Genomic DNA, 14,751 nt, shown 5'->3' on the forward strand with positions numbered 1-14,751 from the left:
CATGCAGGATCCAGAGAGGACTCTCAAACCATACAAGACTGACAGGAATATGAGTTAATGAGTGAGAATTAAACAAAACAACAAACAGAAGATTTCAATCCCCCAATGACTTCATATCCAGATTTACCAAATATCAATCCTGAAATAATTATGGGACATAAGCAAATAATATAAGGCAAAATTTAAGAACTAAATAAAACTTCAAAAAGTAAAATGTATAGACATTAAAATTTCAATAGATAGGTTAAATTGCAGATTATAAAGAAAAGTAAACAAAGTAGATGGGAGAAATTACTCAGAACAAAATAGAAAAAGATCAAAAATATGAAGCAAGGTTAAAAAACACAGAAAACAAAATGATAAGATCTAACATATATCTAATAGAAGATACAGAAGAACAAAATAAAGAGATTGGAGGGGGAAAAATAGTCTAAAGATAATGGATTCAAATTTTCCAGAGTTGAAGACATGTGTTCTCATCCTCAGTTCATTCAGTTCAGTCGCTCAGTTGTGTCCGACTCTTCGCAACCCCATGGACCACAGCATGCCAGGCCTCCCTCTCCATCACCAAATTCCTGTGGCCACTGCTGAGTTTTACAAATTTTCTCAGCCTCAGGAAGCAAACAAATATCGAAACAAAGGCATATATCCTTAAATATATCATACACAGTGAATGTAGTAAGTCGCATAACCCCACCAAGAGATGTCTATATCCTAATCCCTGGAAAATGTGAATGTGACCTTATCTGCAGAAATCATCTTTACAGTGTAATCTCAAGTTAAAGACTTCAAGATGAAATATACAATGATGTACTTATAAGAGAAAACTTTGAACTACAGACAAGGGGGAGAAGGCCATATGAAGAACAACATGAAGGCCAAGACTGAATTTATGCTGCCAAATGCCAAGGAATGCCAGAGTCATTGCTACAACAGCAGAAACGTTAACAGAGAGCATATTAATCAAAAATACTGGTCTGATGGATAAAGAAGGGGAAAAATTAATATTCTTCTCAAAAGGCTTCATGTTCTATTGATATTTTTAAAGGAGGAAGAGAAGAAAGAGGGGAAGATGCAGGAGGAATAGGGTAAAGGAGCTGGAAGAAGAAGAAATATTTAAGATTAAGACATTTCAATACTTGGACTAAAATGTAATGGAATATTTGAGGGCTAAAGAAAATACTTGAAAGCAAAGCAAAAATATTTGCAAATCTTTATTTACCTCAGTTCTTTTAGTACGCAATTGTACTTGTAAACTCTTCTTCCTCCTGCCTTTTTTTTCTCCTGAAAAATTAGAGGATTTTTCTTCTCCGAGTAGGAATATTGATGTTTCATACCTAAATTGCACAGAAAATTGGAGTAATTCCTGAATTGATTTTTTTCTTGATTCTTCTTCTTTTGTCATTTATTTATGGAAATTTTCAAACACAGACAAAAGTAGATAGAATAATGTGATGATCTCCCCAGGTTTCAGTAATGACCCATCACCCAGCTTCAATAACGAACAATCTTATTTCATCTATATTCTTATCCCTGCTCTTATTTCTTATGACTTTAAAACAAATTCCAGTATCATATTGTTTCATCCATAGGATTTTTATATGCATTTCTTCCAGGTGTTTTTTCTTTTAAAAACATATTTAAAACACAGTTATGAAACCAAAAATCCCCAACAATGTCTTAATATCATCAAATACATCTGAACCTGTATTCAAATTTCCAATTGTCTCATAAGTGTCAAAATTTTTTAACACTTTACATCAGGATTCAATAAGGTCCCCACATTACAGTTGGATGACATGTCTTTTAGATGTTTTTCCACCAATAGGTTCTTCCCCCATGTCTTTTATTATCATTATCATCATTATTGCCAGTTGTCTTATAGATTTTTCACAGTCTAGATTTTGCTGATTTTATTGCCAAGATTGTAGGAGTTTAAAGACCTGATGTGATTAACATTCTACTTTTTTGAGGGTAGTTGGAAGGGGTTATATAGGTGATGGTATTTTCCCATCAGGAAGCATATAATGTCCAAGTGACTCTCTATTTGTGATATTAGCAGCTACTTATTAATAACTATCTGCAGTAAATCATCAGGGACTGCAAATGGTTACATTCTAAATCTAATATCATTCCTTCTTCACTCATTAGCTAAAATATTTCCATAAACAGAAACTTTCTCTCACGTACTATTTTCTTACCCTTTAGTACAGTTCAGAAAGGCAAGATCATTCATTGCTTTTCCCTTACTTATCATTTTCCGTAACAGTGACTTTGCTCACCTGTAACCTTCAACATTAAAAAGCAGAGACATTACTTTGCCAACAAAGGTCCATCTAGTCAAGGCTATAGTTTTGCCAGTAGTCATGTATGGATGTGAGAGTTGGATTATAAAGAAAGCAGAGTGCCAAAGAATTGATACTTTTGAACTGTGGTGTTGGAGAAGACTCTTGAGAGTCCCTTGGACTGCAAGGAGATCCAACCTAAACGAGATCAGTCCTGAGTGTTCATTGGAAGGACCAAGGCTGAAGATGAAACTCCAATACCTTGGCCACTTGATGAGAAAAACGGACTCATTTGAAAAGACCCTGATGCTGGCAGGAGGAGAAGGAGACAACAGAGGATGAGATGGTTGGATGGCATCAGTGACTCAATGGACATGAGTTTGGGTAAACTCTGGGAGTTGGTGATGGACAGGGAGGCCTGGCGTGCTGCAGTCCATGGGGTCCCAAAGAGTCAGACATGACTGAGTGACTGAACTGAACTGAACCTTCAACAATGACAAAATGATTTTTATATCATTGTGAACACACTAATTTAAATATATTAAATTCACTTTAATTCCCTGCAATTTTATCCTTATTGATGCTTTAATTTTCTAATGTGGGTTGAGAAGGGGTGAGAGCCTTTTCAAGTGGGCTCTTGATCCATCTCTGGTAGCAGTCTTTGTTAGTTTCCTCATTTCTGGAAGACAAGATGCTTCAAGCTTATCTGTACACTTCCCTTCCTAGACCTGCTATCATACATTTCTCCAAAGAAATGGTTCCTTTCAATAAGAAATGGTACTTTAAAGTCCAAGCTAGATTCTGAACTACTTTTTAGCAATTACTCTGCTTTCTTGTTTCTTGGTTTTCTCTGTTTATGCCTCTTTCCCTCCTCTTCTTATTAAACTGTCAAGAACTTTTGTAACACAAATATATACTCCATAAACTATATAATAGTGAGATCAATAAAATAACCCTGAAATGAATTTTAAAAAAAGAGAGCTTTTGGAAATTTCATACTTTGCTTTAAGTAATCCAAAGAAGATCTAAATTTCAAGAACAATCCTAAAATTATTTTGTGCTCTGGGATCTTGTAGACTAAGAATGATTCTGAGATAAACTAGATCCCAAACTTGTCTGCACAATGGAATCACTTGAGAGCTTCAAAAAATTCTGATGCCTGCATCCAATCCCCCAAAATTGTGATTTAATTATTTTGGAGACTGAGCTGATATTTGGAATTTTTTAAAGACACTAGGTTGTTTTTTTTTTTTTAAGATACTAGATTCTAACACAGAGAATAAATTGAGAATCACTATGGCAATACCTCATTGGCTTGTTTCTACCCAGAACTCATACCAATTGAGCTGTAATCTAGTACTTTAGAAGTAACACCTATTCTTCCTTGTATGTAAAACTAAAAACTCTTTAGCAGAAATGATTCCTTCCTTTTAGAGTAATCTGCTATGCAAGGGCTACTTAGGTGATACATAGAAAAATGACTGGATTGAGTCTACAACATCTTTAGATAAACTTAGCACTAAGCAAAACTGTGAAATAAGGGAAATTTTTATCATGCAGCCTACTCCCCTTTCTTAGTAGGTACCTTGGTCTTTTGACATTGAGAGCAAGCTCAGTCACCCAATTGTGTCCTACTCTTTGTGACCCCATGGACTACAGCCCATCAGGCTCCTCTGTCCAAGCAATTTTCCAGGCAATAATACTGCAGTGGGTTGCCACTTCCTCCTCCAAAGGATCTTCCAGACCCAGGGATCAAACTGATGTCTCCTGAATCTCCTGCATTGGCAGGCAGATTCTTTACACTGCACCAGGTGGGAAGCCCCCTTTTTACATTATACCCCTTTAAATCCAATCCCTAAACTTCTATCCTGAGAGCCCTATTACCTTGCTCTTATCCCCACTGAAGATGCCCTGTGGTCAGTCCCCTCCACAGTCCTCCCCTCACAAGGCAATGACTTTACTTTGACTATGTCCCAGAGTATAAAATACATTTTCTATTGACATGTAACACCCATATACAAAGAGAGAAATGAAACAATTTCACAAAAGAATACTTATCCTTATTATATGAAAAGCACTATAATGTCTTCGATTCTATTCTAATTTCTTTTTAGAAAACTACTAGTAGCTACCTCTTAAGTTGATTTCATGACACATGAATTAATCACAACCTACAGCATACTGCTGCTTTATATCCCCCATCCCCTTCTATATATCCTTACTGAAACTGATTTTCATATTGCTAGAATAATTATAACTTCTACCTCATTACATCACCTTTTACGTTTCATCATTTTTAAAAGTATAACTGTGTTATTTTAATTACAGGATAACTCAAATATTTTAGGGACTAGGAATGATTTGATATAAATAACAAATAACTAAAAACGTTTGTTTCATATTGCATTCCTTAGGTGCACTGTGTCTCCCCAGGTATTAACCATTTTAAACAATACTAATGAAAGAAAGCAAAGAAACACTCCTACTACGTTCCATTTCTTCCTAGGTAACAAGCTTTACTGTGGTGTGCTGCGCACGCATGCTAGATCACCTCAGTCACATCTGACTCTTTGCGACCCTATGGACTGTAACCCACCAGGATTTTCTGTCCATGGGATTCTCCAGGCAAAAATACTGGAGTGGGTTGCCATGCCCTCCTCCAGGGGACCATCCTAACCCAGAGACTGAACCTGCATCTCTTAGGTCTCCTGTATTGGCAGGTAGATTCTTTACCACTAGCAGCACCTGGGAAGCCCCTTATTGTGGTGCCCTAGAAATGACTGTCTCATCTTTTTCCTCTAACTCAGTGGAATAGTGGGAACTCCCACATAATTATCAGCAAATTTGTCAGCAAGAATCTTGCAGGCCAGGAAGGAGAGAGATGATATATTCAAAGTGCTGAAAAAAAAAAAAAAACAAGAATACTCTACCCCATAAAGCTGTATTCAGAACTGAAGGAGAGATAAAGAATTTTATAGGCAAACAGAAGCTGAAGGAGTTCATCACCACTAGACTGACCTTATAAGAAATGTTGAACGGAGTTCTGCAAGCTAATAAGAAAGTATGCTAATTAGTACCATGAAAACATATGAAAATATAAATTTTACTGGTAAAGGTAAATATACATATATATATATATATATAGTCAAATTCAGAATATTCTAATATTGTAATGTACTCAGTCACTCATCTTTCCTGGTGGCTCACACGGTAAAGCATCTGCCTACAGTGCAGGAGACCCGGGTTCGATCCCTGGGTTGGGAAGATCCCCTGGAGAAGGAAATGGCAATCCACTCCAGTACTCTTGCCTGGAAAGTCCCATGGGTGGAGGAGCCTGGTGGGCTACAGTCCATGGGGTCACAAAGAGTCAGACATGACTGAGTGACTTCACTTTCTGACTTCTTTCAGTCACTCATTCACATCTGACTCTTTGCAACCCTATGGACTGTAGCCCACCAGACTCCTCTGTCCGTGGGATGCTCCAGGCAAGAATACTGTAGTGTGTTGCCATTTCCTCCTCCAGGGAATCTTCACAACCCAGGGACTGAACCCAGGTCTCCTGCATCTCCTACACTGGCAAGTGGATTCTTTACCACTGAGCCACCTGGGAAATCCGCAGTGTCTAATGGTGTACCTCTATTGTAATGGTGGAGGTAAATCACATACAATTTTAGTATAAATGTTAAACGACAAAAGTATTAATAATTATATCCATAACAATTTGCTTATAGATATATAATATAAAAAGATGTAAACTGTGACATCAAAAACAAAATGGGGTTAGGGCTGCTGAGAGATAAATTCAAATAAGTGAAATAAGAAACGAAAAAGGAGGTATCACAACTGATAACAGAGAAATAGTAAAGATCATAAGAAACTACTATGAACAATTATATATCAATAAATTAGATAATCTAGAAGGAATAGATAAATTCCTAAATAATACAGCTTACCAAGATTGAATTATGAAGAAGTACAAAATACCAATTATTAGTAAAGATATTAAATCAGTAATCAAAAACCTTTCAACAAAGTCCAGAATCAGTTAGTGTTCCTCGTGCATTCTTTGAAAGATTTAAAGAAGAATTAATGCCAATTCTTCTCAAACTGAAGATGGGGAATACTTTCAAACTCATTTTATGAAGACAGCATTACCAATGGGCTTCCCCAGTGGCTCAGCAGTAAAGAATCCATCTGCAATGCAGAAGAAGCTGGAGACATGGATTCGATCCCTAAGTCAGGGAAGATTCCCTGGAGAAAGGCATGACAACCCACTCCAGTATTCTTGCTTGGAAAATCCCATGGACAGAGGAGCCTGGCAGGCTACAGTTCATAGGGTTGCAAAGAGTAGGACACAACTGAAGCAATGGAGCATGCATTACCAATGTCAAAGCCAAACAAGGACACTACAAGAAAAGAATATCAGGCTAATATTCCTGATGAACACAGATGCAAAAACTCTCAAAAAAAGTATCTGTAAACCACATTCAACTGTACATTAAAAAGATGAGACACCATGATCAATGGGATTTATTCCCAGGACACAAGGATGGTTCAAGATAGGAAAATCAATAAATGTGATACACAACTATGTAGGGAAAAATCAATCTTCTGTTTTTCCTTTATTCTCACACTACCATTATACTCACATCTGACCCCAAATGTGTGTGGGATTTGCCCCCACGAAGCAATTCTCTGTGACACCAGATAGTGTCCTATAAGTTAACTCAATCCTGACACTAAGTACCTGGAAATACTTTCAGATTCCACAGGGTAAGGACTCAGTTCCACAAGACTGCCCCACCCTACCTCAGATATCAACTGCAGGCCCCTTTTTCACCTGTGCTTCTGACCAACTGGCTATAAATCAGAGGTTCTCACAAGCCATTCCTTAGGTTTCATTATTTTGCTTGAGGGACTCATCATCAGGGAAATTAACATCAAAATCACTGTGAGGTATCACCTCACACCTGTTAGAATGGTCATCACAGGTGATAACTAGAGTTGGCAAGGATGTGGATAAATGAGAACCTTGTACACTGTTGGTGGGAATATTAGTTGGTACAGTCACTATAGAAAACAGTATGGAGAGGTTCCTTAAAAAAATTTAAACACAGGGCTTCCCTGGTGGCTCAGCAGTAAAGAATCTGCCTGCCAATGCTGGAGACAGGAGTTTGATTCCTGGGTCAGGAAGATCCCACATGCCACAGAGCAATTAAGTTCATGTGCCACAACTATTAAGCCTGTGCTCTAGAGCCAGGGAACCACAACCACTGAGCCCACGTGCTGCAACTACTGAAGCCCACATATTCTAGAATGCATGTTCCACAACAAGAAAAGCCATTCTAAATAGAAACCCACACACTGCAACTAGAGAAAAGCCCATGCACCAACAAAGACCCAGTACAGACAGAAATAAATAATAAATAAAATTTTAAAAAAATTAAACACAGAACTATAAAATGATCTAACAATTCTATTTCTGGGTATATATCCAAAAGAAATGAAAACAAGATCTCAAAGAGATATATGCATTCCCATGTTCATTGCAGTATTATCCACAATAGCTAAGATATTAAAATTATATAAGTGTCTGTCAACAGATTAATAGTTAAAGATACTGTTTATAATAGCCAGGACATGGAAGCAACCTAGATGCCCATCAGCAGATGAATGGATAAGAAAGCTGTGGTACATATACACAATGGAGTATTACTCAGCCATTAAAAAGAATACATTTGAATCAGTTCTAATGAGGTGGATGAAACTGGAGCCTATTATACAGAGTGAAGTAAGCCAGAAAGAAAAACACCAATACAGTATACTAACGCATATGTATAGAATTTAAAAAGATGGTAACAATAACCCTGTGTACGAGACAGCAAAACAGACACTGATGTATAGAACAGTCTTTTGGACTCTGTGGGAGTGGGAGAGGGTGGGATGATTTGGGAGAATGGCATTGAAATATGTATAATATCATATATGGAACGAGTCGCCAGTCCAGGTTCGATGCACGATACTGGATGCTTGGGGCTGGTGCACTGGGACGACCCAGAGGGATGGTATGGGGAGGGAGGAGGGAGGAGGGTTCAGGATGGGGAACACATGTATACCTGTGGCGGATTCATTTCGATATTTGGCAAAACCAATACAATATTGTAAAGTTTAAAAATAAAATAAAATTTAAAAAAATAAATAAAGGAAAAAAAAAGTTAAAGAAAAGTGAAAGTGAAAGTTAGTTGCACAGTCATGTACGACTCTTTGAGATCCCATGGACTATAGCCCGCCAGACTCCTCTGTCCTTGAAATTCTCCAGGCAAGAGTACTGGAGTGGATTGCCACTTCCTTCTCCAAATAAAGAAGATGTGGTAAATATAAACAATGGAATACCATTTAGCCATGAGAAAGAAGGAAATAACATGGATGGACCTTGATGGCATTATGCAAAGTGAAATAAGTCAAACAGAAAGACAAATGCTATGTCACTTATACATTATTTTTTTTAAAAAGTCACAAGGTGACTAGTTAGTAATCCTGTACTGTATAACTAAAATTTGCTGAGATCAGAACTTCTGTTCTCACCAAAATAATAATGATGATGATGATGATATAAGTATGTGAGGTGATGAATGTGTTAACTAATTCAATGGGGGTAATCATTTCACAATGTATACATACATTAAATCACCACACCATATATTTAAATAAATTACAATTTTGTAAAAAAAAGAAAACAGATATATGGATAATGGTCTCATTACTGGAAAACTATGATAGCTTATAGGCCTCCACATGGCTGTGAGAGAAGTGAGAAAAATATGAGAAGTTAATTAGGAATTAAAACCATGCTCCTAAAAGAATGGTCAGCAATATGCATGATCCTCTATACTTAGTACATTACAAGAGCACATGAGTTACATTTTTGGTTCTCTTAAACTGGCAAAAGTATAATTAAATTAAGTAAGTTCACAGTTCAACTTACTTTTTTGTGTGTTCTGGGCTCAAACCCCTAATTTCAGGTGAAATTCTCTTCTCTGTTGTTTTAGAAAACTTGATGTACTTTTTGCTGTCAATATCTCTTGATAATAAGTCAGCTGCAACAGAATTACAGTCATCATCTGATGAATCAGTATTTTCTTCCCCCTGGAGAGCAATCAAAAACCACTGTCAGCCATGTTCTCTTTGCATACATAAATTAAATATGATATTCTGAGTCAAATCATTCACTCTAGGTCAATACTCTCTCCAAAATGGTGCTACCAAAAAGAATTTTGTTGAAAAGAGCTAATTAATGCATTAATCTGGATTAGATATATATTCTAAATGATTCCAACTTTCCTTAGTGCACTATGCAGCTACAAATGTGTAGCATTCATGAATATATCTAACACTCACTGAATCTAGTTCTTATGGCACCATTAAACTTAACTTCATTAATTAAAACTTCTGCTTTGCAAAAGACACTGTCAAGAGGATGAAAGGACAAGCCATAGGCTGGGAGAAAATATTTGCAAAAGACATATCTGATAAGGGACTGTATTCAAAGTATGTTTATTTTGTATATTGAAAACTATACAAAGAACTCTTAAAGCTCAACAACAAAAAGAATAACTCAATTAAAAAATAGGCAAAAGTTCTTAACAGACACCTCACCAAAGAAGATATACAGATGGCAAACAAGCACATGAAAAGATGTTCAACATCACGTCATTAGGGAATCACAAATTGAAACATCAAGATACCACTGCACATCTATCAGAATGGCCAAAATCAAAAACATAGACCATACCAAGTGATGACAAGAATGTGAAGCAAGAGGAACTCCCATTCATTGCTGGTGGGAATGTAAACTGGCATAGCTATTTTGAAAGACAATTTGACAGTGTCTTACAAAACTAAACATACTCTTACCATAGAATTCAGCAATTGTACTTTTCCATATTTACCCTGAGGAGTGAAAACGTATATCCACACAAAATCCTGAACATGGACATTTATAGCTTTGTTCATAATGGCCAAAACTTGTAAAAGAAACTAAGATGTTCTTCAGTACATCAAAGGATAGATAAACTGTGGTACACTCAGATCATGGAATACTATTCAGTGCTAAAAAGAAATGAGCTAGCAAGCCATGAAAAGACATGGCAGAATCTTAAATGTATACTTCTAAGTGAAAGCAGCCAATCTGTAAAAGCTACATAACTGTATGATTCCAACTATATGACGTTATGGAAAAGGCAAAACTTTGGGGACAATGAAAAGATCAGTGGTTGCTAGTGGGAGTAGGTTGGGGGAGAAGAGATAAATAGGGCAAAGCACAGAGGATTTTAGGGCAATGAAACTATTAATACTCTATATAACATTTTAATAGTGGCTACATGTCATCACACATTTGTCCAATCCCATAGAATGTACAACACCAAGAAACAATTCTAGCACTTCCCTGGCGGTTCAGTGTGGGGATATGGGTTCTGCCTGCCAGGGCAGGGGACATGGTTTCAATCCCTGGTCTGGGAAGATACCATATGCCACAGGGCAACTAAACCTGTGTGCCACAACTACTGAAGCCTCCACACTCGAGCCCACGTGCTACAACCACCGAGCCTGAGCGCCTAGAGCACATGCTCCACAACAGAAGCACTGTAACGAGAAACCTGCACACCACAACTGGAGAGTAGCCCCTGCTCGCCACAGCTAGGGGAAGCCCTCAGGCAGCAATGAAGACCCAGCATAGCCAGAAATTAATTAAAAAAAAATTTTAAGATGGAGGGGAACAAAAATCTGTTATCAAAGTTCGGATGAACTGAAAGAGTGAGTAGAAACTTTAACAGAGGAAGAAAAGAATCTCTAAAACGTTACTGTTAAAGGTGAACCACCTGTAAAATACAAACTATATAGCTTAAAGAAATAAACTGGTATGATATTTTAATATTGTTAATTTTTAATATTTAAGAATTTATCTTCAAAATCAGTTTATAAGGGAACCATCAACAATGTATATATTACATGTCTCAGTAATTAGCCAAAGTGAAATGTTAGTCGCTCAGTTGTGTCTGACTCTTTTCAACCACACGGACTGTCCTGTAGCCCACCAGGCTCCTCTGTCCATGGAATTCTCCAGGCAAGAATACTGGAGTGGGTTGCCACTTCCTTCTCCAGGGGATCTTCCCTACTCAAAGATTGAATGTAATGTCTCCCACATTACAGGCAGATTCTTTACCATCTGAGCCTAAAAGTCTAGACATATCCACCCTTCAGTAATGAGCAAGAAGTTCTGAAATTATATTTTGGATTACTGTATAGGTACATGCACTAAGACAATAAATTTAAAAGATTAAGACTCTCAATTGACAATGTTAAATTTCACCTGAGCCTTGTGCTTCTGAAAAAACAGTGAAGTTTAAAAGAATTCCCTCACTCCTTTGTGCTCTGGATAACAGCTGGCTGCAAAGAACCACCCTTCCTCAAATGATTTAGATAAGACTTACCACATACCCCTCATTTACCCCTCATTTACCTATGACAAGGCCAAACATCTTCAAATTTTTCTTTCTTTGCCTCATAAATGATTAGCTGAACTGTCTTATCCCCCAAAATTTATCAGGACAAAACACTTACTAAGCAAGGTTTGGTTAAGCTTCTCTACTTCCTCCAAGCCCCTGAATTTTGGCCTACCCTCACCCTGAAGCATCTCGACAGAGGATGAGATGGTTGGATGGCATCACCGACTCAATGGACATGAGTCTGAACAAGCTCTGGGAGATGGTGAAGGACAGGGAAGCCTGGCATGCTGCAGTCCATGGGGTCGCAAAGAGTTGGATACAACTGAGCGAATGAACACCACCACCACCACCACCCTGAGCCAGTGAGCAGGCAGCCCCTCTAGAGAACAGGCTGGCCCCTTTCTCTGATCTTTATCTGATCATGCTACTCTATCATCCCATTTCCCCATAACCAATTCTTCCTAGCTTTCTTCGTGCTCACTCAGTAGTGTCAAACTGTTTGTGACTCCATGGACTGTAGCCTGCCAGGTTCCTCTGTCCATGTAATTTTCCAGGCAAGAATACTGGAGAAGGCTGCCATTTCCTTCTCCAGGGATCCCCTTCCCAACCCAGGGATTAAACCTGATTCTCCTGCATTGGCAGGTGGATTCTTTACCTCTAGCACCTAGCCTTGTTCACACTCTCAATAAAAGAACATTCTTTTAATCACTTTGTTGTACACCTGAAACTAATAGAACATCAATCAACTATACTCCAATACACAATAACATTTTTAAATAATAAAATAAAACTTAAAAAGGAAAATTTTTGCCTAGTCCTTGGGATGCTTGCAGATCTTGTGGTCCCTATTTCAGTTAGTCCCCTCTCCTTCTATTTCGTAGTCTCTTTCCTCCCTTATAATAATCCCTTTGGACAAAGTCTCTCAATAATAAGTCCAGATTTGGTTTTTTATTGACATGATACTGGCCAATAGATTAGAATATCCCCCGAATCACAGATAAGAAGACTAGAGACACTTGGTATCTTTTAAATTGTTGCTGTTGTTTAGTGCCTAAGTCACATTTGACTCTTTTGCGACTCCGTGGACTGTAGCCCACCAGGCTCCTCTGTCTGTGGAATCTTCCAGGCAAGAATATTGGAGTGGGTTGCAATTTCCTGCTCCAGGGGATCTCCCCTACCCAGGGGTCAAATCTGCATCTCCTGCTTTGGCAGGCAGATTCTTTACCACTGAGCCACCAGCGAAGCCCCATGTTTTAAATTATCTTTTAGCTTTTGGTTAGACTGCCGTGTTATTAATTACATTGTTTACAATCTCTCACATAGGTTTAAATCCTTTGGTCTCCAGAAAAATTGTGTCTGTCCCTTCCCCCCCCCCCAAATTAGTTTTATCATACATTTCAGATCTCTTGATACTACATGGGTTGCTGCGATGAGAGTTCAATATATTTCCACTAAAACAGTTCAAAAGTCACCTCAGTTTTTAAGCATATGACTATGACTATGTTGCTATGAATCTGCTTACTGATTATAGATGTGAAGTAATTTAAATAAATTTTTAAGGAATAAAAGGAAGGAATCTTTACAAACCGTTTTGGAAAATACCTGGCAAAATAAATGACCTTTAGTTTCCATCTTTCTGTTTAGAGGTAAATTCTGCCCTTGAAGACTCAAAGAACTTGATGAACAAGTATGAATGAACAGTAGCACAAAATGATTTCCTGCCAAAAAAAGAAAAATAAAAAATCATATCCTTGTTTAGGAGATGTAAGTAAACTACCTGAAGCTATTATTCCAATGTAATACTCACTTATAGCACAAAACCTAATAGACATTTCCTAACTCAGATACATATACAAAAGCTAGAAAAAGCAGATAATATATCATAAATCACAGATCATCATCCAATCCCTTAACTTTGTGGTATAAGGAGGAGCTCGGTTCAGTTCAGTCGCTCAGTCGTGTCCAACTCTTTGCGACCCCATGAATTGCAGCACGCCAGGCCTCCTTGTCCATCACCAACTCCCAGAGTTCACTCAAACTCATGTCCATCGAGTCGGTGATGCCATCCCACAGTCTCATCCTCTGTCATCCCCTTCTCCTCCTGCCCTCCATCCCTCCCAGCCTCAGGGTCTTTTCTAATGAGTCAACTCTTCGCATCAGGTGGCCAAAGTATTGGAGTTTCAGCTAGCATCAGTCCTTCCAATGAACAGCCAGGACTGATCTCCTTTAGAATGGACTGGTTGGATCTCCTTGCAGTCCAAGGGACTCTCAAGAGTCTTCTCCAACACCACAGTTCAAAAGCATCAATTCTTCGGCACTCAGCTTTCTTCACAGTCCAACTCTCACATCCATACATGACCACTGGAAAAACCATAGCCTTGACTAGATGGACCTTTGTTGGCAAAGTAATGTCTCTGCTTTTGAATATGCTATCTAGGTTGGGCATGACTTTCCTTCCAAGGAGTAAGTGTCTTTTAATTTCATGGCTGCAATCACTATCTACAGTGATTTTGGAGCCCCAAAAATAAAGTCTGACACTGTTTCCACTGTTTCCCCATCTATTTCCCATGAAGTGATGGGACCAGATGCCATGATCTTAATTTTCTGAATGTTGAGCTTTAAGCCAAATTTTTCAGTCTCCTCTTTCACTTTCATCAAGTAGAGAAATCCAAATTTGAATGGCATGAAAAGCAGAAAGTTCAATAATATTTATTTATTCAAATAAACCCAGTTAAGTAGAATTAACATAGGTAGTAATTGCTAACATTATTTAATATTTACTGTCTATTAGAAATTATGATAAACACTTCAACCTGCATTATTTCACTTATTCCTCACGATTACCTTTCAAAGAATTACCATTATCTCTATTTTACAAATGAGGAAAATAAAAACTTAGATCAAATTGCCCAAGATTCCACAGCCAACAAATAGTAGTATCAGATTTTGAATTCAGGCAG

General features: G+C 37.8%; 1 protein-coding gene across 1 annotated transcript in view; it reads right to left on the reverse strand.

Moving 5' to 3' along the window:
• EFCAB13 (EF-hand calcium binding domain 13) overlaps positions 1–13,590 on the reverse strand; it is a 239,483-nt gene extending 225,893 nt beyond the window's left edge. The window contains exons 1-3 of the mRNA XM_055579601.1: positions 13,379–13,590; positions 9,271–9,431; positions 1,223–1,337 (exon numbers count right to left, since the gene is read on the reverse strand). Coding sequence (XP_055435576.1) covers positions 1,223–1,337; positions 9,271–9,431; positions 13,379–13,423 — 321 coding nt within the window. The 5' untranslated portion in view covers positions 13,424–13,590. The remainder of the gene's footprint in view (positions 1–1,222; positions 1,338–9,270; positions 9,432–13,378) is intronic.
• Between the last annotated feature and the right edge of the window lie 1,161 nt (positions 13,591–14,751).

Source organism: Bubalus kerabau, chromosome 4 (genome assembly GCF_029407905.1).
Source record: "Bubalus kerabau isolate K-KA32 ecotype Philippines breed swamp buffalo chromosome 4, PCC_UOA_SB_1v2, whole genome shotgun sequence".
NCBI lineage: Eukaryota > Metazoa > Chordata > Mammalia > Artiodactyla > Bovidae > Bubalus > Bubalus kerabau.